This window comes from Alosa sapidissima, chromosome 1, assembly GCF_018492685.1.
Source record: "Alosa sapidissima isolate fAloSap1 chromosome 1, fAloSap1.pri, whole genome shotgun sequence".
Lineage (NCBI taxonomy): Eukaryota > Metazoa > Chordata > Actinopteri > Clupeiformes > Clupeidae > Alosa > Alosa sapidissima.
This window is the reverse complement of record NC_055957.1, coordinates 26926314-26953378: the sequence shown is the minus strand read 5'-3', so window position 1 is coordinate 26953378 and position 27065 is coordinate 26926314. Positions and strand designations below refer to the sequence as shown.

At 44.9% G+C, this 27065-nt stretch overlaps 2 protein-coding genes across 4 annotated transcripts in view; one reads left to right on the top strand and one right to left on the bottom strand.

The window, feature by feature from the left end:
* The window catches only part of ece2a (endothelin converting enzyme 2a), a 125531-nt gene extending 115248 nt beyond the window's left edge, over positions 1-10283 (top strand). For 2 of the 3 annotated variants that reach the window (XM_042108590.1, XM_042108591.1), the window contains exon 4: positions 8581-10283. In XM_042108590.1, coding sequence (XP_041964524.1) covers positions 8581-8871 — 291 coding nt within the window. In that variant the 3' untranslated portion in view covers positions 8872-10283. The remainder of the gene's footprint in view (positions 1-8580) is intronic. The other variant, XM_042108589.1, reaches the window with a different exon arrangement.
* A 4073-nt stretch (positions 10284-14356) lies between these two features.
* On the bottom strand, positions 14357-17290 carry camk2n1a (calcium/calmodulin-dependent protein kinase II inhibitor 1a). The gene is made up of 2 exons (XM_042108602.1): positions 16520-17290; positions 14357-16016 (listed from the first exon to the last, which is right to left on the bottom strand). The coding sequence occupies exons 1-2, from the start codon at positions 16686-16688 to the stop codon at positions 15946-15948; spliced, it is 240 nt and encodes a 79-aa protein (XP_041964536.1). The 5' UTR covers positions 16689-17290; the 3' UTR covers positions 14357-15945.
* Positions 17291-27065: the final 9775 nt, after the last annotated feature.

Genomic DNA, 27065 nt, shown 5'->3' with positions numbered 1-27065 from the left:
CACCGTCAGTACTCACTCACACACATTCTCTCTCTCTCTCTCTCTCTCTCTCTCTCTCTCTGTCTGTCCTTCCCACTCTTCTCACACTCGGTATGGTCCTCTTTCCCTCCCTATGTGTCTCTTTCCCTCTGCATCTCTTACAGGTCTCTTTTCTCAGTTCATGTGTTTCCCAGTTCATGTGTTCCCCATGTGACTGAATTAGCACAGTGACACTAGAGCACCTAAAATATGTTTACTCGGTTAAAACCAGTCTCTCCCTCTGACACACACAAACACACTCAATATGTTGCTCATAGTCGCTCATACCCTCTCTCTCCCACTCGACAAAAACAAATACTCGCATGTGCCAAGCCACACACGCATACACTCAAACATGTATTCTCTCTCTCTTTCTTTTCTCTCTCTCCTCTCTCTCTTTCACGCATGCATGCTTGGGGTAAATCAGCAGACCTCTTTTTGCCTGGCACGTGCACACAAACACATGCCAGCAGTCTCTTCATACCCCCACTTGCCCAGCGCGTGTGTGTGTCTCTGGGGCATATCTCCTCTCTGAGAGGTAACCCCCGCCCCTCACCCACCCCTCATCAGCTGCCACTGACATTGACACAATTGTGAAACACTGTCAGGATGTAATTGAATTACATCACATAAAATGTACTCACCATCAAATTGGTAGGCTCTTCATAACTGGAGCGATGCAAAGTAACAAAGAAAGTGTAATAATAGATGATCCTGTGGCTGGCTGACCTTTTACCTTTGGAAGCTTTTATCTCAACAGATAAAACTCGAGACTCAAGAGACAGTGGTAAACTGATGACATACTATCACTACAGTTGTTGTCGTTTTGTGCTTGTAGTTTTAGTTTTATTTGGGGCAACCCTCCTCTGTAGGTCAAGTGCATGGTTTGCTCTCGGCTGTAAGCCCAGTGTTGTGTCGGTACAGGCGGAGGAAGTTTGCAGACGGGGGGCCTCTGCTGATCCCACGTTTGCAGTGTTGCAGTCGGTTAGCTGTCTCTGTGCCGCGCGGAGGTGTGTGGTGGGCAGCAGAGGACCCCAGTGGGACTGATGCAGAGGGCTGCTGTGGACTCCAGCAAGCGAGGAGGAGAGGAGGAGAGGGGAGGGGAGGGTGTGTGGGGGTTTGTTTCTCACACGTGCTGTGAAGTCTCTGCTGGGAGAAGGAGGAGGAGGAGGAAGGTGGGAGGAGGAAGAGGAGGATGCGGGTTACATGCTGCTGGGGGATGAGAGAGAGGAGGTGGCACACAGATGCATGCTTGTGTTGATGAGGCAAAGGCAAAACACATACACACACACACACACACACACACACTTTTCCCCTTGTATGTATATATATATTACAAGTAATGTAGTGTTCAGTAGGGTTGATATGAGGATGTATACAGTCATGGAACACACGCTGATACACATACAGGTATACGTATCACAAGTCTGACTTAAATGATAAGATGTATGCCATCAGGGCAACACACATGCTCTTTAAGAAGCACATTCCTCATGTCAAGAAGTGGCATGCACTGTGTGCCACCATAAAATATGTACACACACACGTGCGCACACAAATACACACGCACACACGCATGCGCATGCACATGCTAAAGCATACATGACCGTGCAGTGATGTGGTTGAGCAGGGTGGTCTCACGTATCCCCACCCACACAGAGACACGTGCTGTGCAGCAGTGCATCATATACAGTATCTCTCTCTCACACACACACACACACACACACACACAGACACACTTTTGATGTGGCGTGGGGGGGCGGGGGGGGGGGGGGGGTTGAAAGCAATTCTGGCTGTAGGTTAGGTGAGGAGTTTGTTAATTAGAACAGACGATTCTGTCAGAGCCCTACGGAGCTGTTTGGGAGAAAGAAAAAAGGGAGGAGAGGAAAAAAGGAGGAGAGGAAAAAAGGAGGTGAAGAAAGGAAAGCAAATAAGACAGGAGTTATTTCTGAAGCTTAAAAAAGGGGTAAATGTGTTGGAAAATCTGCTGTGTATGTGTACAAGTCCTCTGGGGGAGGATGCGGTTGCTGAATTTAGACACGCACCAATAATCAGCTCCACTGTCAGCCTTTGAACACAAAAAGAGCTGAAGCCTGAACAACCCAAATAAGGCAAGGCGATACAAGGCATTCCCCCCACCAACACACACACACACACACTCAGAGAGGTGCAGTCCAAAAGGTAACATGCGTGAACCAGACGCATGCTGTAACTGAACTGTTTTCTGCTGCAAAGCTACTCAAATAGCGCACAAAATTACCCTGATATTACACCACTCTTTCCCTCTCCCTCACACACTCACTCTCACACACTCTCTCTGTCACACACACACATGCACACACACACGCACACGCACACACACGCACACACACACACACACACACACACACACACACACACACACATTATTTATATACACACATGGGCACATTGTTTCATCAGGCAGTGGAGCTTTCCTTCTAAAAATATCTTAAACTATTTAGCCTTTCCATTCCCCCTCCCTAATAGCACAGGGTTTACATCTGCAGATGCTAAGAGAATATCCACCCTTTAATAAACAAAACTTTGTTTTATCATTCGGGAAGGCTTGACCCAGATTGAGCTTAGTTTTCTCACTCACGCGCACAACTTCCCTAAAACTTTGGTCACCATGGCAACTCCCAATCTGAGACAGTGCGAGACGTGATACTGGGGAGAACTTGTGTGCCAAGTCATTCGAGAAGCCCAGAGCCTGCTGCATGCTGGGTCTTTTCTTTCTCTCTCTCCTTTTCTTCCACTGCCTCTTCCTCTTCTTCTTTTTCTTCCTCTTTCAGTGCTCTGGTTTTTTCCGCTTCTCTGTTCCATCCTTTAGTTTCTGGGGGAAAAAAACGCCTCTTTTGCTCCTTCTCCGTTTCCAGCTTGCTGAAATTGACAGGGAGCCTGCTAATTAGCCCAAGTCTACAAGCCCAGGCGGTCAGCAGGACATAGCCAGAGATGGAGACTCAATGGCGCCCCACAAACGTACTGGCTGTGTGCAGGGGACATTTGGGTTCCATATTTGTTTGGGTTTGCCGCTATCTGCTTGAGAGCGTCCTTGCTACATGCCGCAGTCATGGTGGTGATAGCAGTACAGGAAGTCAGTCTCCCTTTGGCTCGCCCTAAGAGGATTACTTAGAAATGGACCTGATATAGATGACCTATTGACACAAACGAGAGAGTGAACCTGATTTTACATGCAGACACTCACACATACGTCTTCTGTGTTCTCACCTACCCACATAATCACACCCTCAACCCTCTTTACATTCTGAGGGAGGGATGCAGCGTGTGTGTGTGTGTGTGTGTGTGTGTGTGTGTGTGTGTGTGTGTGTGTGTGTGTGTGTGTGTGTGTGTGTGTGTGTGTGTGTGTGTGTGTGTGACTTTGATGTATAATTCACATTGTGTGCAGGCACTGGTGCCAATGCTGCAGCTCCTCTACTCCACCCTTCCCTCTAATCGGCTGAGGTGCTTCTGTCCGGAGCCATACAGACGACTCTTCCTCCGTCCACTCATCCACTCACTTAACCTTCCAATCCCTTTCCCTATCCACCTCTCCTTACCCCTCCTCTCTCCACACTGGCCCATTGTGGACCCTGAGCCTTATCTGCGTCTGAGAGAGGCCTCTTTCCCTCCTATTCTCTCTCTCTCTCTCTCTCCCTCTCTCTCCCATTCTCTCTCTCTCTCCCTCTCTTTCCCATTGTCTCTCTCTTCCTCTCTCCCATTGTCTATCTCTCCCATTCTCTCTCTCTCTCTCTTTCTCTCCCTCTCTCTCCCATTCTCTCTATCTCTCATTCCCCCCCGCCTCTCTTTCTCTAAAACCCACAGCACTTGCTCTGCTTTTTAGTAAGAGTGCCTGCAGATCCAACAGAGACAGAGGCACAGAGGAGGCCTGTTTTGTTTTTGTCTTTTCTGTTTGGTTTGCTTTGTTTAGTCTCGTCTCATTTCATGTTTTGTTTGTGTAAATTCCTATGTCTTTGCTTTTTTGTCCAGTTTGGTTTTCAGGTCCGTTAAAGCTATGTGGGGTTACTCTGTGGGGATGCACCTTGCTTAAGATGGCCCTTCTGGAACCCCAAACCCCCTCCCCACTCCCGTCCCCATCTACACTTGGCACGTGCCGTTTTATGAGAGATGGGGGGGGGGGACTCCTATGTGCCAGCTTCAAGCTGTGGTAGTAGCACAGTACGAGGCTGCCCTACATGGCACTGTAAAAATGTCGCTGTCACAGTTTGCTCACGCTGCGTGATACAAGCTGGATGCACGGCACGTCGAATGTGACCTAAATCGCCATGTTTTATTGATGCCATTAAGATGCAGTGGCACAGTACAGCTCATGTATAGTGAAAGAGCCTCCAAAAACAAGCTAGAGGAGAGAGACAAAGAGAGAGAAAGGGAGAAAGCTGGGGGGGGGGGGGGGGGGTGTTGTGTTGGCAGTATATCCTGTGTGTGGTTGGTCTGCACCAGGGGCTTAAAGGAGATGTCCTGCCATGTGAGCGATGGTCGGTTGTTTCAGAGGAGGCGCTTGGAGAGGATGGAGAAGCGGAGAAATAAAGAATCCCAAAGCAGGCTGCTGCTCCTGGGCCGCAGGGGACAAGAGGGGATCTGCCTCGTTAAGAGTCCCCAGTTGGCACAGAGGCTGCACTCTTTTCCTTTTTCCCTTACAATCTTTCTCTCTCTCTCTCCCTCTCCCCCCTTTCGTCTTCTTCCCTCTTTCTCACTCCCTCCTCTCTCACTCCCACCCTGTCTCTCTCTCCCTCTCTCCCTCCCTCTCCTCGCCATCACGTTTCCACGTTTTCCTGCCTCCACATGTCACGCTGCAGGGGATGCGTGAGGTGAAATGGAAGAGAAAGGCAGACGATTTCACATTCACGCTTCGCTCTCTCTCCGAGATGGAGTGCTGATCTGCAGAGAGAGAGAGAGACAGAAAGAAAGAGAGAGAGAGAGAGAGAGAGAGAGAGAGAGAGAGAGAGAGAGAGAGAGAGAGAGAGAGAGAGAGGTGGGTGGTGGCGGAGGAGGATGGAGGGTGGGTGGATAGAAGGGAGAAAGAAGCGCTGTGCACTAGAGCTAGGGAAGAAGATGAAGGGAGAGAAAGAAAGACTGGATGAGAACGAGAGAAAGAAAAAATGACCCAAATAAAACATGCTGTTGCCTTCAGGGCTCTCGGTGTGTTTTCTGGAGCCCGACCACAGACAGAGGGAAGGTGGCCAGGCCTGTTTCACTGAGATAGAGCTGTGGGTGTGTGTGGGTGGGTGAGTGGTTGTGTGTCTGTCTGTCTGAATGTGGGTGAGTGACCAAGTGATTGTGATGTGTTTGTGTGTCTGTATATGAATGCGTGTCACTGTGTGCGTGCACGTGAGTGTGTACAGGAAGATGGTCGTGACTCGGGTGCCCAAATACTAACCCCTCCCACCGTGACCCACTAAAGTCTGAGTGACTTGCTTGAGTTTGTCAGCAGCTTTGAAGTGCACTGCAGCTTGAAGCTCAGCAAGGGGAGCACAGCAACAACAACAACAACAACAACAGCAGCAGCAGAGAGCGCACTAGATAGACTAGTCATGTCATAGCCCCTCTCCTGCTCAGCTGGCTTCCAGGGGTTTACGAGGACGCTGGCCTCACAAAAATCCAAAAAATCCAACTTCTGCCAACACATTACCATCAATTCAACTCTGACAGCCTGGTGGAAAACAAACCAAAACCATCACAAAATCATCACTAGCACTAAACAGGTACACCCCACTCTGGCACAATCCAGTGTTCACATTACAGAATAAACCTTTTCACTTCTCCACATGGGCACAAAAAGGAATCTCACATCTTCACCACATGTTTGACAACCACCAATTCATGTCATTCAATACACTGACACAGAAATATGGGATTGGGAGAGAACAGTTCCTTCAATATCAACAGCTTAAAGTTAAAATGAAAGAAAAAACAAGCCTCACCAACAACACATTACAACCATCTGAACTTGTAGAAAAACTTATGAAAATGAATAACTTCAAAAAATTAACCTCCCAGCTATATACACTGATCACAAACCTAAAAACAACAATAACACTCCCAATAACCAAGTGGGAAAATGACTTGGTGTTCTCTCCCAACCCTGATTATTGGGAACAAATCTGCAATAACACATTTTCCATGATCACTAACACAAACCTACAGCTTATACAGTATAAAGTCATTCATAGATCTCACATCACTCAAAGTAAAATGTTTAAAATGGGCTTAACCAACACAGATATTTGTTCACAATGCACTTTAGGTAGCACAGACAACTATCTGCACACCATGTGGCTCTGTCAACCTGTCCACTCTTTTTGGGTCACAATCACTGAGGCACTCTCTACCATCCTGGACTCCAGAATCCCATCATCTCTAACACTCTGTCTTCTTAATGACATTTCTGAAATCCACATTACGCAACACTTCAAAAACCCCTTGCTCATCTCTCTAACTGTCGCTAAGAAAGTAGTCCTCCAAAACTGGAAATCAAAGAAATCATGCCATATCAGTCACTGGAAACACTTAATCACAGAATATATTACAATAGAAAAACATCATGCACATAGAGAGAAGCAAATGTCAGCCTTTGAAAACACCTGGTCCCCTTTTCTAATAGGTTTTCATAATAGTGTCATCTGTTGTGGTCATTTTCAGGACTTTCGTCCCGGGTAGAGATTTTGGCACACATCCCACGTTGTTCAATGGGGTCATATTAGTCTATAACAGTTAAGATATTCTCCGCTAAATGAAGTGCATACAAATCTTACCCAGGACCTAGACTATCCGAAGAGGGGGGGTGGTGGTGGGCCAAAAAAAAAAAAAGGACACTGGCCTCACAAAGATAGAGAAACTCTAAGGGGCCTATGTTGTGGCTTAATACTAATGATAAAAAATAATAAGTAGTAGTTGTTATAGTTATAGTATTAGTAGAGGTAGTTTAATTATATATTATATATTCATTTCTGTAGTGCTTTTCTAGGCAATCATACAGTATGTACACATTTTCATTGTCAAAGCATGGTTTGTCTGGCATTTAATGTGACCGGCTACTCTCAGCGTGGCCTTTTTGGTGGATGAGTTGAGCTAAGTTCCGGAGCAGAGGTTCATGATGATGGGTAGTATAACCCAGCTCCATCCTCACGGGTACAATAAGAGCAGTTGTCTGTGTACAGCTCAGTACAAATGGGCCAAACGGCCCACTGAAATACCACCATTTGCTTTTAGCCATAGAGGCACAATCTTAAGAGGTATGTCAAAACGGGGGGATAATGATCGTAGTTGTAACAGTTGTGATTTTTTTTCTTTTGTTTTATCTTTCCCTCTCTTACTAACTCTCAGCATTTCAGCATTATACTGTTTCAAACTGTGCTGCCGCGGATCTTTCGATGACATTCGGCAGTGAGGTGTTTGTTCCAGGTGATCTAATTAGTCAAGCGGAGCACTTTCCTCACACTACGGCCAGGTGTCTCTGCGTGCAGGCAAACACAAGGCCACAGCACACAGGCAGTAGGATCTAGCCAAAAGCCAGCGAGGCCAACATTTGAGTCCATCAGCTCCTAGTTCACTTGTACACTAGGAAGTGGCAGCATGAAGACAAGCTCAAGCTATGGAGCTGTGACTCTCTTTTCTTTTTCTTTCCATTCCTCTCCTTCCATCCTCTTCTCTATAACTCAATCTCTTTTTCTCTCTCTCTCTCACTGCCTTGCTTTTTTCCCCTGCTCACTCTCTGATTCTGTTGTCACCATGGGATGTGAATAATTTATGTCTTTCCTGCTTGCTTGCTTGTGTGTGTGTGTGTGTGTGTGTGTGTGTGTGTGTGTGGATGAATCATGTGAGATGGTTGCACGTGACTCATGCTAGCTTCTCTCCTCTCGTCTGCACAGACCTGGCATGGTGAGGCATTACATTACACCATCCTATCTCTTTCTCTCTTTCCTACTGCCTCTGCCACTGGGTCCAACTGGCACACTTTCTCTCTCCCAATCTCCTTCTTTCCATCCCTCTCTCTTTCGCTCTTTGGTTCCCCACTTTTATGGTTCATATGCACTGTAAAATAACCCACAAACTATTCCCAGACCAAGTTCTCTCTCTCTCTCTCTCTCTCTCTCTCTTTCTCTCTCTCTCTCTCTCCATGCCGCTTCTTGTTAGGCACGTGGGCGCCTGATCACGGCATCCTAGAGACCCACAGCGCAGCTCTCTGCTCCACTCTCCTCTGCTGCAGCGTGCTATAGAAAAAAACAAATCCCCACAGCACATGGATCTCACACGTATGGCCCACGTTAGCATACAGTGAAGAGCAGCTCAGAAAGTTGAGGCTTGGTTTGGCCCCTCTGATGAATGGTGTCTCATGTGTAACTTTGAATTTGAAAACATTTGAATAATTTTGAATCAATTGAACAAAATTGAACAAATACTGGTTAGTTGGTGATTTTGCAGAACACAGCAATCACAGATGCCTATGAGGTTAGTCATCCACTTTCTGCTCTGCCTTGAGGCATCTTGAGTGATGATCAACGCGGTTTTTTTTCTCATTCACAGGTCAGTCGCGTCCTGAAGCCTGGTGGACGCTTCGTCTCTGTGACTTTCGCCCAGCCTCACTTCCGGAAGCGTCTGTATGCACGGGCGGAGTACAGCTGGTCCATCCAACACCAGACCTACGGCCAGGGCTTCCACTACTTCCTGTACGTGCTCACCAAAGGGGAGGAGCTTAGTCAAGAGGACGCCGCCCTGGAGCAGAGAGTGCGGCTTGAGGCAGAGGCCCCGTTCACGGACATGGTCAGCTATGAGGACACTGAATCTGAGGACTTCCTCACTAACATAGATCTGTAGAGTGGATGGGACACTCAAGACATCCAGACCCATGCACAGATTTTAAAAAAGCAGTGGACATTACAAGTCATGCACCCTCAGGTGACTGGTCCAGACCACTCTAAACTGACAGCCTGTTGTGCCTACAAACCACTGTGTGTTGTGTGTTCACAATTAGCCTTACAATTAAGGCATTAGGGGTAAGATTTGATCAGGGGGCTAGTTGAGATGAGTTGACAACTTATTGACAGGTTATTCAAAGTTATGGCTTCTGGTTGACTGATGGGTTACAGAATTCAAAGACATTTCCAGTAACAACAATTTTAAAAATTTCACCTCTAAGAATTTTATAAACCTGAAAAATCTTGAAGTGATATTTTGATATGATCTTTCTGAGATAGACTCACCTACCAGTGCTTCAAGTAGAGTTCCAGACAAAGAACCAGACTAAAAGCAGCAGTTTGATGGATGATGGCTCAGTAGGATTTTTTTTTTATGTTTCAATAATGTACCTCAGAGTGACTGTTCCTGTTTATTTTGTCATGGAAACACTTCTCTCATGTCTAAATGCAGGAATACTCTACTGTCTTTGTGTTTCCTCTCCAAAAAAATAAAACATCTCTAAATACAACCCAATACAATTCAAAGCATCTCCCCTCCCTCCCTCTCTCTCACTCACTCTCACTCACACACACACACACACACACACTCGCTCTCTCTCTCTCTCTCTCTCTCTCTCTCTCTCTCTCTCTCACTGTGCTGTCAGGTGGGGCTCTGTTGGGCTGCCGTATTGTGTTGACGCTTACAGCAGGGTTGAGGTTGGTTCTGGGTGGCGGCGGGCTGTCGGCTCTGAGAGAGGCCTGTCACACATCACAGGATCTGAGGAGAACAAGCACAGAAGAAAGAGCTGGGGGTGGAGGGGGGTGGGTGGGAGAAAGATTTCAGAATTTGTTGAAGAAACATTGCATGGAGACGTTCACAGCTGCCGCTTAAATATAGACCAGTCACACAGAGTGTCTAACAGCCCATTAATAAGGCAGAAATCATTTATTTTTAATTCTCCTCTGAAATGTAATTACAATGTCTATTTTTAAAGACCTTGGAGAGAGGTGGCTGATTTCTGAGCCTGGCCTCTCACTGTTAATACTGCTGATCATTTCGTTGATTACAGTTCAGTGGCTATTTCGCCGGAAGGTGTTCAAGAATATATGTATTGGATGTTGCCAGTGTTTCAGCGGTTATCTATAGATGCCTGCTGATGGTGAAGTTTTGGATAAGCAGTTCACTCATAGCTCAGTGTGGTTACAGGCAGCTCCTCTGCCCTCTCCCCAAGCAGTGGCAGGCATGGAGTCCTCTGCTAAGTTTAACCAGAGACTTTCTAATGAGGAGACACAGCACTCAAAAAATCCTCCATAGAAATGCATGGGGTTAGTTTGTAACGCCAATATGTCCGTTGTCTACACATATCCCACCCCTTCCTCGCCAAAACGTCGACGTGTATACATTGAGCCAATCATGTGGTGTGATGTGTCTACATTGAGCCAATTATATGCTGTGTTGTGCAGACATCGTGCCAATCATGTGGTGTGATCTCGCCGCTGGAGCACGGTTGGTGTCATGAAGTCTTGCGCACGCACATTTCTGCCAAATAGGATGCCCAATGATTACCCAAAAAGCGTTGCAATATGACCGCTGAGTGGAGGGACTTGCCTGAAAGGACTTTGGTTTAACAGTCAGCTGCTATTGTGGAATATATGGGAGTGCATTGATGATGGTGATTGTGGTGACATGAAAGATGTGGTGGGTTAACCTTAACCTGTATACTTTTTTTGTCAAACTCAGCAAATTGCTATTCACAGCCAGCGATGTAGTGGTAAAATAAGAGGTGGGTAAACTATGAATTCTGTGAGGTGGATAGCGCTGTGCTGGATTGGATTTTTCAGAATATGATGATGGTGGAGGTTATTGTCCAATGTTTATAACAATATCAGTGGTATTAAATGGTTCCTAGAGTGTACATACAGTATTGTGAATGTTGATACAGTGTGATTTTTGAATGTTAAAAGTTGCAATTGGTGAATAAACTCTTTTGAGAGTTGGATGAACTCTAATAAGAGGTGGATAGACTCTATTTCTGAAATTTCAGAGGTGGATAAACTGAGTTTACTTGCGTTTAGCCTCCACTACATTCCTGTTCACAGCCCTATAGGTCTATGTACATTGTGCATGCCCAAAATACAAATAAGTTGGTGAGCCCACTACTTCAGGGACATGAAAGGGAGGGGTGTGAGATTTTAATATTGCAGGGCTGCACCATTGAAAATACACTGGCTATGGGAGTCCACTCCTGACCTGGTGAGGTTAGGTGGAGGTAACTTCAGGTCCTCCATCCTCTCCACTGGCGACTCCACAGGCAGGAAGTCCCTTTGCCAAGATTAAATGTCACCCGCTATCCGGTGTCAGCCCATTCTTTAAACACCTCATCTACGATCTCGGAAATGCTAAACCGTCTGCTCGTCATCCTTATCGCAGGCTAACGTAATGGAGGACAATGCTTTGGCCTTGCTCTGACTCAGTCACTTTCATATCCACTGTGTGCTTTGCTCTGCGATAGGGTAAGTGGGCTTGTGTGTGTGTGTGTGTGTGTGTGTGTGTGTGTGTTGAGGGAGGGGGGGGGGGCGCGCTTGTAGTTTAAGATCTTCCATTAATATTTGCATTGCATCATTGTACTCCCAAAAGAAAGGATCTGCCACTGCCTTCAACAGCCTGTCTATCATCACAGCTGTCGACTGACATGTCTGATTGATCAAATGTGGTGGCTGTTCCACTCAAGCTGTGCATGTGTGTGTGTGTATGTGTGCACTTCGTTGTATTGCATTGTGGTGCTATCAGGTTTCTACGGTGACAAATGAGAGTGGCATGCTCTGGCTGTATTAACAAGATTGTGGTAAAGAGCCTGGCACTGCGCTTGGCAGGCAGGACCCACCGCTTACGCAACCGCACCGCTGCTGCCACTGGCCCACCGGATCGGAAATTGAAAACGGATGCTTGAACTTTGGCCCCCGGCCCAGACTCTTCCATCCAGCTGATGAGACAACGGAAGCTCAACTTCTGATTGAGCACACAGGTGGGAGGGCGGGCCGCGTGTGGGCCAGTGGCGGCGGGTGCACCAGTCGAGTGCAAAGTAACAGACAGACAGAGCCAGAGAGTGATCTAACACCCAGAACTCTGCCAGTCCCTTTCTCCGGGGCAGCTCAATACAAATCACACTGCAGTCCTCAAGAAAGTGCCAGCCAGGCCTTTCATTTCAGCCACTCACACAAACACACACACATTCATCTCCCAACCCCCTTTTCCCACCCCCAATTTGATGCATCATCCTAATCTATTGCCCGTGTTACATAATAGCTGTGGCAAACTGTAGCATTGAGTTGGCAGTCCTGTTGTCCATGTTGGGTCAATACCATTTGCTGTGTTGCTCTACTTCCAGGCTACGCTGGGAGAGGTTCTTGTTGTTGTTGATGTTGTCAGCGCTGAGTTTTACTGCTTTTAGTGGCTGCTATTTGCCCTTCATGCCTTCTTGCTCAAGGGCACGAACAAAATCAAATAGCACACTAAACACCCTCCCACTTCCCCTCTCTCACTCACTCATCCTTAATGATTTGGCAGGGAGCATTCTGGCATTGAGAAGCTTTAGAGTAACTTGGCTTTAACTAAACACAAGGCTAGTAACTACAGAGTGCATTAACTCTGGCAGCTTCCAAGGTTTTACTTTATTTACCATCAGTACATTCTAAAACTGTGAGATTTGCCTCTATTGACACTATGTAGGTGTAAACTTGTCTTTGTATTCTAGACAAACAGGAGTTTGTGGAACAGTGAGATGATTAGCATCGTCATGCCCCAGTACAACAGATCATTTTATCATCTGCAGCTTTCTTTTCACCACGGAATCTCCCTGACTGTTTGTTTGTTTATTTGTTTGGTGTGTTTGTTGGTGTTAGTTTGCCCATGTGACGCCACTCTGTGCATTGTGTTTACACCCAATAATGACTTTGGCTGGTATTCTTCCTGTTAGATGGCGTGGCGATCCCATGGGAAAGGTGATTGGTTATTGGTAATGGCCATTGTTATTGCTGCCATGTGTGGACAACTTTAACAGACCCACGGAGGACACGGTCACAGTAGTATCCCCTTGGGCCAGTAGAACGGGAGTTTCTATGGCTGAATTTGGGCCAGGCATCAGCACTCAATGTGAGTCATGCCTACAGCACATCTCAGTTGATCATTCTCACCAATCGTCATCAGCTAAAGAAGAGGAACTGTTCAGCCCTTTTCGGGTGAACCCAAATAAATCTGTGAGGGCATTTGCTCAGCAGGTCTGGAGTCACTCCCATTCAAGCCAATTTCCAAATCAACAAAAACCAACCACTTCTCCAGCATGAGACATGACAGACAGAGGAGCATGGTTATCAGTGCTGTTGAACACCACCAATGAAGTAAAAAACTGCATTTTAAAACCTTAATTTACAAGAAAGATGTATTTTACAGTTTGTCAAGAATTTAATGTACCAATTTAAGTGTAATATTAATCTTTAATCTGCTTAATTACACCCTTTGGATATCTTAAGTGAATGAAGCGTCCCTAGACCAATTCTCGATATCAATTGAGATCAGGTGTCAGCCCTCTTTTCCTCATTTTCATATAAACACACAGGACTTGATGCAAGATTCTTTGTGCTAGTGGTTAGGAGATCTCATACCGTGGTCAGATCTTTCTATGTCACGTGTGTACCTACATATCTTATACTCACTCACCCTACTCTGACTAGATATCATACAACACCATACCACAGACTCAAACATGTACCATTTCAAATATATAAAGATTAATCATAGAACCTGTAAACCTCAAAGAACAATGTGGGTGCATCCCTGCTGAAATACCAAGAACATGGGACAATCCATTGGCTTATGATGGGTATATTGCAACAGGTAATGCAGGCCTACCCTTGCAACTATTTGACACACTATCTATTACACACAAAAACATACACTCACACAGTACAAGCAGACTCCCAAGCCTTATGCGGAATGGATGGTGACAGACATTCCTTTTTTATGTGCAGGGGTCTCTGAGGGATCGCTCAGGCCAATCACCCTAACCACTGACATCTTCTCATGTGCCACTCTCTAAGGGGGCGGGTCCCGCATGTCCCCCTGTGGTCAACTGAAGCTTACAGTGCATTCACATGCACTCAGCTGCATTAGGACACACAGCTATATGGGTTGTTACAGAATAGGGCTGTATTTCTGGCTGTATCTCAAAAGAAAGACAATTACAAGGAGCTCATGATTATCTTGAGGCATCCCTCCTCTCATTTGGCCTTTAAAAGGAGCTGTATGTCCTATCACGAATAACATGTGATTATTAGATGGACTCTCCCTGACTTAGACCTAATTGGTTGTAGCCTAGTGTATTGATAAATGAGGACAGGAGATCCAGTGCTATATATTCTCTCACCATTTATTAGTTCACCAAGTAGAGTGAAAATGGTATCATAATATACAATGAATCATTCTTAGAATGTCATGACATTTTGTTGCTTTTTTGCTTCATAAAACGATGTTCCATTATTGAAAATTGTAAGGTATCATGCACAACAAACCATAATCAGATTCTTTAAAAGAATGGTACAAAATAAACAAAAATAAAAAACATAGCTGTAATGTCCAAAACCAATCAAATAACAACACGTTATTTGAGGATACTCGTAAACAGTGCAATAGACTCTAAAATCGCCATTTCTAACAAATTCATCAACGAAGCTCAAGTCACAGTATACGATTTCTCAATAATAGTTAAACATTGATGTGTGCAAAACCCCAAACACATTCAGTAAGTCTTTTGTTTAAAAAATGTCCCATTCCTGATTTTGAATGGAACCTTAAACCAAACCTGTTCCCCTCATTCTGAACTTCCTCTTAAGTACAAACATCTTTTGTTGATGAATTTTAAGACGATAGACTAGCATATCATTTTAAATAACAAATATTCAGATATAAAAATACAAATATGATTTTTGTTTAAAAAGAAGCGTGCCAGGGTAAGAAGTGTGGTGGCACCTGCATTGGCACCGGAGAAAGAGTTCATGCAAAGAGATGGAGAAAAAAGTAGGCCTATCTATACGAAAACAATGTTGCCAAACTCAACTGAGGTTATGAGAGAAACAAAAATAAAAAATAATCATTGGTGTTGTCTTCATATTACTTTTATGCTCATGAATTTCTCATCCACTGGCGCCTTGATGTAAAATAAAACTGCGCATTTACACAATGGCGATCTAATGCACCGCCAAAGAAGGGAATATCAGCAAAGAAAATATTCCGATATTATTAAGATGCATACGTTTATTTCAAAACGTGCATAACCGAAAATAAAAGTAATACCAACATTGCAACTTTTCGGAATTATCTTTACATACACTGGGTCTCTTAAATTTATGTGACGACTTTATGTGTCAGGTTGGTCGGTTGGTAGTAGCTCTCTAGCAGCAATCGGAATGCATTCTCTAACTTGGAACGGTGCGTAAAAGAACAGCTCCAGTGAATGCATCGCCACGGTCTGTGTTGACAGTGAAAGCGCGTAGGCTATGGGGGACAATGTCATTGAGCTTAGATACTGTACAAATACAGAAGTAGTGCTTGAAATGAGATTCGACCTCCAGTTGTAGTTTTTGTTGTTTCTTACAGCGCCTTTTGGAAGAGAATGGTCGTGAAATAATGGCAAGTTCATCCATCGCTATACATCAGCAAAGGTTTTAAGGACGGAGCTGCACGTATCAGACAACTATCTTTCTGCGCAGCAGCAGTGTTAGTAGGGTTTCGATCGGAGAATTGCCAGCAACCTCAAAATAAATCTCTCTTCGTCTCTCCATCTCTTCAGCTTCCTCTCTCTCTTCGTTCGTTCTCCTATTTGCTCTCTCGGTATTCGCTTCGTGCCGTCCATTCCCATAACAGTCCTCGAACATGCACAACCGACAAGTGCTTCAAATCGGTGATAAAAATAAAATGTCTGAAAGGCATCATTCAAGATTAAACGCCGGGTGATGATTTGTCTGTCATTCCCTTCAGAACTTCGTCTATTCGGTCGTCTTCAATGACAACTGCAAGGAGGGAGAAAAGAGTGCGTGAGCAAGATGTTGAGAGGAGAAACATCGGCTAGATCGGCGCACATTCAACACATTCAAGTTGATAAATGCCAAGCGAAGAACCGACAACAAATTGCGCCAAGTAGAAAGCCATCTAACCACTGAGCACAACTAACGTCATGTTTGCAGTCGTCATTGTACTTTACTGTGGGATATGTTGCGTAAATTTCTCACACACATTTCAATAACACATGTCGTCACTACATGAAATACTGGCATTTGGTTAAGTGAGTCGTATGAACACACAAGCATTGACAGTTATTATAATGAACTTGCAATATACAAGTAGTAGCATATATTTCATCGAAATGTTTATATATAGTAAAACTATTTGACATTACGCTTATCTGTGTTGAGCTACTTTTCCATACCAATTAAAGTGTTCTAATCATATAAAGTTACCAAAAGACGACTTCGGTAGCCAATCTCAACATTTTCCAACAAGAAACGTTTCTCACCTCGCTTTGCCCTGCCAATCTGGCCCAATTTAGGGGGTCTTTTAGCCTGTGACGCCCCGAAAAAAGAGTTGGTGTCTTGCAGCCCGCAGCTGAAAGACATCTGACTGACATCGTTGTCCGTTCCATAGCCGCTCATTTTCCCCTCGCTGTATGGCAGTACTTCGGACATTATGGCACCAAAAGAGTGGTTCGAAGGGCGAAGTTTAAAACTGATACTATGCTTTCGTCGCAGTCGAAGAGAATAGCAAGGTTCCTTGCAATATAAATGCACCTTTCACCAACTCCGATGGAAATCCCTTGAATAGAATACGAAGAATCCTTGCACAGCCAGCTTCCGAAAGGTTAAGGACCCAAGTGCAAGCGGTGCAAGTAGGCTATGTGGAAACCAAGTGTTGACCGAGCTGGAAGAGGAGAGTGCGTCTGCCTTGGTTGTTCACAGAGGTCTGTAGAGAGAGCTGGGAGATCCCAGGATCATAAAGGAAACCCAGGCGGAACAGTGAAGTCATCCATCCGGGTTGTGTGTGTGTGTGTGTGTGTGTGTTTATGTATGTATGCGTGCGCGCGCGTTCGTGTGTGTATGTGGTGGGGGAATCCAGGAGGACCAAGGGTGACATCAACAGGCAAGTGTGGAAAGTGCTATAGGAGAGCCTATGCAAAAAAGATTAGAACGCATCTTAACGTCACTCCAGTTTGGCTCACAGCGTTTAGGCTAGGTTAAAAAAGCTTCAACGCACGTTGTTACGCTACATTGTCGTTTACTTTCTCAACTTGTGTGATTTAATTGCTTAGACGTTAGTAGCTTAAATACAATATAATATATATTGCATTTAATAATGACCTCATTTAGGTTATTGGAAAACATATTTTTATGAAGCTATCTTCACTGATGAGGATAGGCCTAATATAGAATTCATATTTTCCCAGCATTGTTTTTACACTTGAATGGTTGTGGAAATGATTTAATCGTTCATTTTAACAATGGTCTGTAGGCTACCTAATCTGCAGTAAAAGCCTAGCCTATTCCTCGTAATCGGACATACAGTTAGTGGCTGTGTCCACATGCAACGAATCAATTAGCTTAATGAATCTTGTTCTAAAGGATTTTTGGTGAAGCTCATCGTGCGTCAAAAGGAGGCTAGTAGCAAACCCATGTGGCTTCCCGCTTTAAAGCTTGGTGCTCTAACAAGGCTGTGTTTATTTAGATCCTATTTGTCTGACTATTCATGAGTCCCCTAGCCTAATGGAAGGCGATGATGAGCTATTTTCTATATCATCATAGCTAGTAGCCTATAGTAGTATGCTAATAGTGAGAGGTTTTCCGAACCGAATATTTTCAGCACCAAGGCCAGCGAACTCGGTCAGTTCATATCAGCGGCTCCTCACGTTTGGGATATGCAAAGGAATAGGCCTACTTCGCAAACATTTATACATTTCTGAACACGAACGCCTGTCATTGGTTATATTTGTAGCCTACTTTCATTTCGTAAGAGAGGAACAAGAGGGCTTAACATTGTTGGCATGGCAACAACAGGTCCCAAGACCTGTGAGGACATTGCATTTTCAATTCAGAATTCAAAATGTCTTCCGCTGTAATTAGACATAGGGCAATTCCATGCAAAGGTCATCCTTACCATGGGATGTTTGCAACTGATCTGATTGAATTTGATGAAAAATTACACTCTTTTTACATCATATGGTGTGCAACCATACAGAAACAAAATTTTTCACATGGCAATATTATACATATTTAAAAAGGGGATAAATGACTCAAAGTTCCAACAAATTGTTATCATTTGACAAATTCCAGATTGACAAGGGAATGGTAGAGCAATGTGTATGCTCAGTTTGCCTGAAGAGCACCTCCTTAGATTTGTAAGGCTCCATGGCCATGTCACATCCATAACATTTTAGCCTATAGGAAAAGTTTATGTTATAGGCCTACAGTGTTGATGCACCATGTCCAAAGCATAGAGTGTTCTATATATACAGTGTTAAAAAGGCCACATAGTGGAGTTCAAGGTACAGAGATCAAGACAGACTCAGTGAAGATCTATTGCCCCTATTGTGAGAACGACAGCCACTATCTCAACCAGTGCAGCAACTTCCAGATGCAAGTGATCAGAAGACAGCCTAGATTAAGACCAATTACAGGTGTTGGAGATGCGGTTGTAAACACCAGGCAGCTAAGTGCCGTCTGAAGGCCACATGTCAAACCTGCAAGGGCAAACACCTGTCTGTGCTTCATGATGTTAATGCTAGACCACAGAGTGAAGGTGAGAAACCACAAGCAGTGGCAAAGCCATCTACAGGAACACTCTACCTAGACAGGCCAGACCACAGTAATACTGTTCTGTTGAAGGTAGTCAAAGTACTCCTGTATAATGGTCCATGCACATTAACAACTTATGCCATTCTGGATGATGGATCTGAAAGGACCATACTGCTGCATGATGCGGTTAAACACCTAGGCTTAGTAGGACAGCCAGAGGACCTCTCACTCAGGACAATGAAGAATGATGCACAGGTCATAACAGGAGCGAATATCACCTTCACGCTTTCACCCACCTCACAGCCGCATAGGAAGTTCAAGATAACGGGTGCCTTTACTGCTGGACGGCTAGGGCTTGCCAGTCACAGCCATCCAGTAGCCAAGCTCTGCGATAAGTACCATCACCTTCGAGACCTCCCACTCCAGCCCCTCGACAATGTTCAGCCACTGCTGTTGATAGGATCAGACTACCCCCACTTGATCACACCATAAGAGCTGGTACGGTTGGGACCACCAGGGGGACCAGCTGCCATTAAGACCAGGCTGGGCTGGACACTCCAAGGACCCACGAAACTGCTCCAACACCGCTTGTCTCCACAGCAGTGCTTGTTCACAGCTATGACGTCACCCTCTATAGAGCTGCGTGAGCAGATCGAGAAGCTGTGGCAACTTGACATATATTGCCTTATAAGAGTGAGAAAGAGGTGACCCGTTCCAGAAGTGATCAAGAGGCGGTAGAGCTGCTGCAGTCCAGGACAGTCAGAGTGGATGTCGATGGTATCCTCAGATATGCAACACCGCTGCTGAGGAAAATAATCAAAATACAGTTAAAGGCTCCCCCTCAAGCGGTCCTGCCACAGTTACAAGGGACTTAAAAGCGCCTGAACAAGAATCCAGAGCTGGCTAAGGTGTATAATGAAGAGATACGCAAACTGGAGGAGTCTAGCTATGTCACCAGACTGCCAGCCGACATGGTGGACCAGTCCCCTGAGTCATGGTACATACCACATCATCTAGTTTGCCACAACGGGAAACATCGGGTAGTTTTTAACTGCTCCTTCCAGTACCAAGGTTGCAACCTTAACGAGTGTCTGTTGGCAGGGCCTACTCTTGGTGCAAGTCTCCTTGGTGTGTTGCTTCACTTCAGGGAGCACACGGTTGCCTTTGCTAGTGACATCAAGGGGATGTTCCACCAGGTACGCCTGTTGCCTGAAGACAAACCCCTCCTCCGGTTCCTTTGGCGAGACACAGTCCGTGAAGCCCCAGTGACCATTTACCAGTGGAATGTTCTTCCGTTTGGCACCACGTGCAGCCCGTGTTGTGCAACATTTGCCCTTCAAAAGCATGTCATTGACCACAGTGACCCACATGAGGATGTTCGCAACGCAGTGGAGCACCATTTTTACGTGGACAACTGGCTGCAGAGCTGTGCCACCATGGAGGACGCCAAGAGTTTGGCTGACAAACTCAGAGTTCTACTGGCAGAGGGGGGCTTCTCTTTGCGACAGTGGGCCAGCAATGACCCACGGGTCATCAGTCATCTACCAGCAAGGTGAGGAGCAGACTCCTCACCTTGTCACCTGAACTGGATACTGACGGGCTCCTGAGGGTTGGTGGTCGCCTGCGCAGGGGAGAGGCACTGAATCACGAAGTGGTACACCCCGTAGTACTAGACCCCAAACACCCCCTGACTACTCTTCTTATAAAGCACTATGATGAGGAGCTACACCACCCTGGGGCGGAAAGAGTTTTTGCAGAGCTGAGGCGGAAATATTGGGTATTGAGAGGTCGAGAGGCCATAATGCGACATCAGCACCACTGTGTACAGTGCCAGATCTGGAGAGGAAAACCAGAGGTTCCAAGAATGGCTGATTTGCCCCCATCCCGCCTCCGTTTGTTCAAACCAGCCTTCTACTCTACTGGTGTTGACTGCTTCGGCCCATATACCATCTGTGTGGGTCGTCGTAGTGAGAAGAGATGGGGCATAATATTTAAATGTTTGACTACAAGAGGAGTCTACCTAGACCTGCTGAATAGCATTGACACTGACTCGTTTCTGATGTCACTCCGCCGGTTTGTCTCACAGAGAGGGACTCCTTATGAGTTATGGTCTGACCAGGGGACAAACTTCAAGAGTGGCCAGAGAGAGTTGACGGAGGCGTTTACCGCCCTACAACCCAACTTGCAGTCCTTGCTTGCTAAGCAGCAAATCAAGTTCCTGTTTAATCCGCTTGGAGCCCCTCATTTCGGAGGCACCTGGGAGCGAGAGATTAGATCTCTGAAAGCAGCCCTCCATACAACACTTGGTGGTCAGTCCATCACAGAGGAAGTGTTAAGGACAGTCCTTACAGAAATAGAAGGTATACTGAACTCAGAACCACTTGGCTATGTGTCAGCTGACGTCGCAGATGTGGACCCAGTTACCCCAAACAGCCTTTTGATGGGGCGGCTGGACTCATCCCTACCCCAAGTAGTCTACCCTGCCTCTGAAATGCTGACACGGAAACGTTGGCGCCACAGCCAAGTCCTGGCGGACCATTTCTGGTCACATTTCATCCAGAGGTACCTGCCTAGTCTTCAGCCCAGAAGCAAGTGGACCAAGGACACAGACAACATCCAGACAGGAGCGGTGGTAATGATCGTCGACCAGCACCTGCCTCGGGCCCTATGGCCAGTGGGTGTGATAAGCCATACTACTGCGGGAGCAGATGGGAGGATCAGATCGTCGACAGTGCAAGTGAAGGACCAGGGCTACACTAGGCCCGTTTCTAGATTGGTTCGCTTGCCAGCCCTGCCCGAGGACGATAAGACTAACTAAGCTTTATTCCCTACAGGTCTGATTAGAGTGTTATGTCCTTTTCTTGTAGACAAATTTACCGGGTAAATTTGGGGGCGGCATTGTTAAAAAGGCCACATAGTGGAGTTCTGTTACCAGACCTTATATGGTATTAAAATGGGTCATGTGACTTGTGTCACGTAGTTACTGTACGTTCTTTTCAGTCTAAGCACCGCGAGTATGGGGATGGAGTAGCAGCTTAGGAGGTTGTCTTCTAGTTTGTGTGCATCCATTATTCAGTAAGTGACCCTTTGCATTCATAATTGTATCTTTGTTTCATGCTTGTAATGATGATGTTGATTTACTTTAATAATGAAGCTGCATTAAACCATTTGTAAATCAGCTTAGCTCCCTTTGCTAATGCAAAGTGTAATAACCACACACAATAATTATGCAATGTAAGTGCCTTGTGCTGCCAACAGTTTAATACAAGAATAAGAAGAAACTGGCTGTCTGGACCTTCATTCCTTTTTCATTCTAATCGGATGACCCTTAGTGTTCACACCCATCCCGAACTATCTTTTCTACATACAGTCTATGGTCCAAAATGTCTGTATATATAAAGTGTGATGAACAAATTGTGCCCTTTCTTACTTTTAAAAATCTATAATGATGCGTTATGGATGTGACGTTATGTGAAGTTACAGGAGTGGAGACTTTATTTTACCTCAAAGCCGATAAACATCTATTCTGATGGCATGCCAGTTTCAACACATTTCAACTTAGTGTTTCCAATCGACATTTCAGAGATTATTAGCAAAGCAAACCATAATATTACAATACCTCCAAGTGACAGCCTATTTTCGAGTGGCTAATAAAAATCTGAGCGAGTATCTTCCCGTAATGGTCATAGCCTACTGTTGTTGTACAGTAACTGGATTATTGTGTTAGCTAGTGAGGACTGACTTTGCAGCTGGAGTTAACGTAACAACCTCCTTCTGTTGCAGATGTGTTCAGCCTGCCGTTTAACACCATTTAACACAGTTTAATTTGAAATGTGACACTCTACTATTTACAAAGGTTTACAACACCATGTGCCAGCATTTGAAGTGTCAGATCCTCTGTAACTAATACCCACAGAGTAACATCAGCAACAAAAGCAATAAACTAGATGTACCACATAGCGGTACTAAATATGACAGTCGCTAAGACTCACATTCTCTCCACAAAAATAAATCACACTTGTCAATTTGTCTCCATCTCCTACTCTTGCAACTCATGTGCATGTAAATGAGTGTGTGCATGTGTGAGTTTGCTTTTGTGTATAAGTGTGTGTGTGTGTGTGTGTGTGTGTGTGTGTGTGTGTGCATGCGCACGTACGTATGCGTGCCTGTGTGTGTGTGTGCTTGTCTGTGTGTATGTGGAAAATCTTAGTCTTAGCGAGATGCTAATGGTCTAATCAGATTCAATGATCTATGCTAGGCTGGAGCTAAAAGTGGTATCGCCAGACTCGAGGAACGGCTGGATGAACTGGAGTAAGGTAAAAATCAATTGTTTAACTCAAGGGGAGGGGAGGTGGAAAATGAATGTTTTCATGTAGTTTGTGGAGGACTGGTCAGACACGTCACATCCAACGTCACATCCATAACGCCAGCAGTTTCTTTAAAAATTCAGAGTTTGTAGAAAACCTGTAATCTCTCATAAAAGCGTGTCTATTTTATGGCACAGTCCATGTAGGATGTAAACGATTATATGAAATTTGAGGATTTGTCGAGGAATTTTGAAATTTGAGTAGAAATAGCACAAGGGTTAAGAGCATGCCATGAACCCTCATAGGCCTATGTAGGGCGACTATAGCATAAGACTATAACAGAGCAGGAGATTTTTTAGATCAGCTTCGGAAAACATCAGTTTGACCAAAGCAGGCTGAACTGTTGCTTGTTATGCTGGATTATGGCTACTTAGGCACTGCGAGGACTGGCGTAGCTAAATCAAGACACCGAATTACAAAGATATTGGCTGATCAATGTGAGACATCTAAAGTCTCGTTCTAGTCAGCTGAACAGAACAGTTAGATGCTGTAGGTCCTATATTATTTTTCTCTCACTGACTGATTCGCAGGCAGCTGCGGTCCAGCCTCTTAATAATGTGGTGATGCGCTCTCTATCACAAGGACACGCGTCTGCAACGCTGTGGTGTGCCGTCAGCGCAGAGTTCCCAATTACACCGCATGCATTTGCTGAGTCACCGCACAGCACCGACTCTGACTCACCCACCTTATACGGCAAACACTGCGCTTGACGAATGTGTGTGTGTCTATCTGTCAATGTCCTTGCGTGGTCTATGGTTTCGCAGTAGCCCATCATTAGTAGACTAGTAGGCTACGCGTAGCCTCGAAGTGTAGCCTATTCCTTTGTGTTTCTTTGTTAGAGTGCCACACATAATCTAAGCTACAGGGTCATTCCACGTCAGTTCAACCAGGGCCCACGCACTTAGGTCTCAAAAAATTCTGAAAAAATTACCAGGTGTACCTATGTTACCCAGGAGACACACTGTAAAATTAAGACCAATACTTTCCAAGATACTGCCAGTTTTATAGGGGGAGGGGGTGTCGATTTTGCTCGGCCTCTTTTTTTTGTCAAAGTTCACAAGCCCACAGCGCAAGAACTAAACCATGTAGGAGGCTCAAATTGTGCATGCTGGTACATAAATAGGAATAGTATGTAGCAAAATCGTCACGTTTGGTCTGTATAACCCTGCATGGTAATAGCTGTCCCTCAAAGTTGATACAAATTTTATTGGAGTTTTTGGCTGGGCTCTGTTTAAGCCTTCAGAAGACATATTTTTACTCAACATAGGCTCTTGATTTATTTTTCTTACTGAGATAAGTAGAAACACTCTCACAAAAACAATGAACAGAAAATAAATCCCTTCAGGGTCTGAACAGCAGACCTCACAAGTCTGAAAAATCATTTTGGTTATCATTTTCAGAGCACCCAAACACCTTGTGGGAATATACAAAGATTTTTTAAATAGGTTTTTCTTTATTCTCCATGATCCCTTCTTTTTGAAAACACCAATTTGACTTGTCTTATGCAAATCTTTCTTTTTTCTTTTCCACCCTGAACATGGGCAAAATGCCCCATTGACATCAATATGTTTTGTATAGTTTTGTATGGTTGAATTGACGTGGAATGACCCTACACCGACTCGCCTCGCCTTTCTCAAGATAAGTGACACATGTTTCTGTTACATAGGGCCTACATGTTTCTGAAAACATGTAAAAAGTTCCCTTTATTCGACTATTTGTATGCTCAATGCTGTTCACAATCGAATGTAACAATCGCCCTGATTGCAGCGCTGTGACTGTAGGCCCACGCCATGTGTAGACCCTACAGCTGACCCGTATCGCAGTCAGACAGGCTAACAGGTCATACAATCGAGTATTCTTGTGGACATAATGGCTGCAGCTAATAAAGCTAACAAGCAGCACCATAGTAAAAAAGTCTAGAAATGGAGCAACCAGCAGGCCTGTGATCAAAGTGATGACCTGGAATAACACTGGGCTTATTCAGGGGGTGAATCCGAGCTCCTGCGGCACAGGGGTCCCTCTTCGCGAAAACACCAATGAGGCCCTCAGTCACGTTTTGGCAGTAACTGGGTCACATCTATCATGCTTCTCCTCCCGCGCCAGCTGGGTGACAGCGGCTTTGGCAACGACATGCTGTTTTTTCTTATTTTTTGACTCGCAGAACGACGGTCTGCCCCTTTATTAACAAGAGCGCTCACAAAAGGCAATGAGAGGTCGGTACTTTTCTTCACTGTGGCTGTCAGGGCGCTGCCGAACAGAGAGAACACTGTGCAGCTGTTGCAGCTCGACAAAGTCAAAGGCAAAATTCTTTGAGGCAGTGTTTCCCAAACTTTTTTTCTGGGGACCCACTTTTTAAAAATGACAGACCACTGCGACCCATTTCACTTCAGATCTACATGCAACCATATTGTTTTAGGCAACAGGTTCTCACACTTTTCTTGGGGGTAGCCTATTGCAGTCGTCACTCTTCAGCATAGTAAGCTGTTCCTGTATTTCTAAAGAGTGATGTTGTAGGCCGCATTTTCCTCTCGAGTTAAACGTTTGTTTGTAGGCTAGGCCATATACCAAGGCCGTGTATTGATGTTGTGACAAGCTATGTTGTAAGAATGTGAAATGAATAAATATCAGAACAAGGAGGCTTTTGTGCAATAGTCAAAATATAATGCGCCTTTACTGTAGCCTATAGTTTGCGAGGTGGAAATAATAGCGTTTAAAATGTCCATTTAAATTGTAGCCTAATATAATGCACAGCGTTTTAAATCCGAAATAATAAGGAATGTGAGGAGGTTGCTATTAACTTTAAAGAGTGCATCTACAATTGAAACTATCTACAGCTATGACGCAAATTGAATCGCCATGTAGGCCTACGAATGTCTGCTTTAGTTGACTAGATTTCAATAGGTCAAGTTTAAGAGCTGGTGTCCGTTAATGTTCGTGCAAATAGGCTGATTCATGTCCCTTGCATTATGCAACTGCGAGGTCCATGGCAGCCGCCCCACAGAAATGTTTCATTTTGCGAGTGAGATGTCCAGGCTGTCCCCTGTGCGACGTGTTCGCCAATAGAGCTATTCTAAATGCAAAATTGCACAGAGGGCCGTGACTGTGGTAAACAAACTATATCCTAATAGAAAACTGATAGCTTTCCTGGCTAAATGGTATAAGTTAGGCCTATTAGACAACATAAATTGTGCTGACGACCTCCTGCGACCCAGTCTTTGGGAAACACTGGTCTAACCTTACACACGCCACACACCGAATGTGCCACTTGTGACCCAGCATTAGCATTAATTGTCCCAGAGACAGTTAATTAGATAGCGTAGAAGGAATGTTGCAATGGCCCTCGCCTCACATTTCCGTAAATAAGTAGGCTACTTGAAACGTTAGGCCTGCATAGGTTTGATCTAATCGAATGCAACATGAGAATGTATCGACATGCATTAGCGTCTAGTAGGCTATAATATCTTACCCATGTGCTTCCCCTAAAAAAAGAAGCAAACATTTTGTTATGCTGATAGGCCAGATGTGGCCAGTTTGCAGCTTGTATTGTGATGCCATCTAGTGGTAAATCGTAAATCTCTTAATGTTATTTTAATGGTCTACGCGCAGGGGTGTCAAACTCATATTAGGTAGTGGGCCGGATTTGTTGGAATGAGACCTAGTGGGGGGCCGTCATGGTCATGGTCATTATCATTTTTCTGCATGGGTATCAGTGTTGTTTGATTATATCACTTATGAGCAAACAAGTACACAATAATGTAGCCTACTGCGGTCATATACCGGTGTGGCTCTTTCTCTCTTGAAATGCCCTGCTTCCATGTTAGTTTTTCTGCTTCTTCCTTCCTGAGGATGGTTTGTAGTGCTAGGTTTAATCAATTTATCATATCATAGAGATATTGCTTATTACACATTG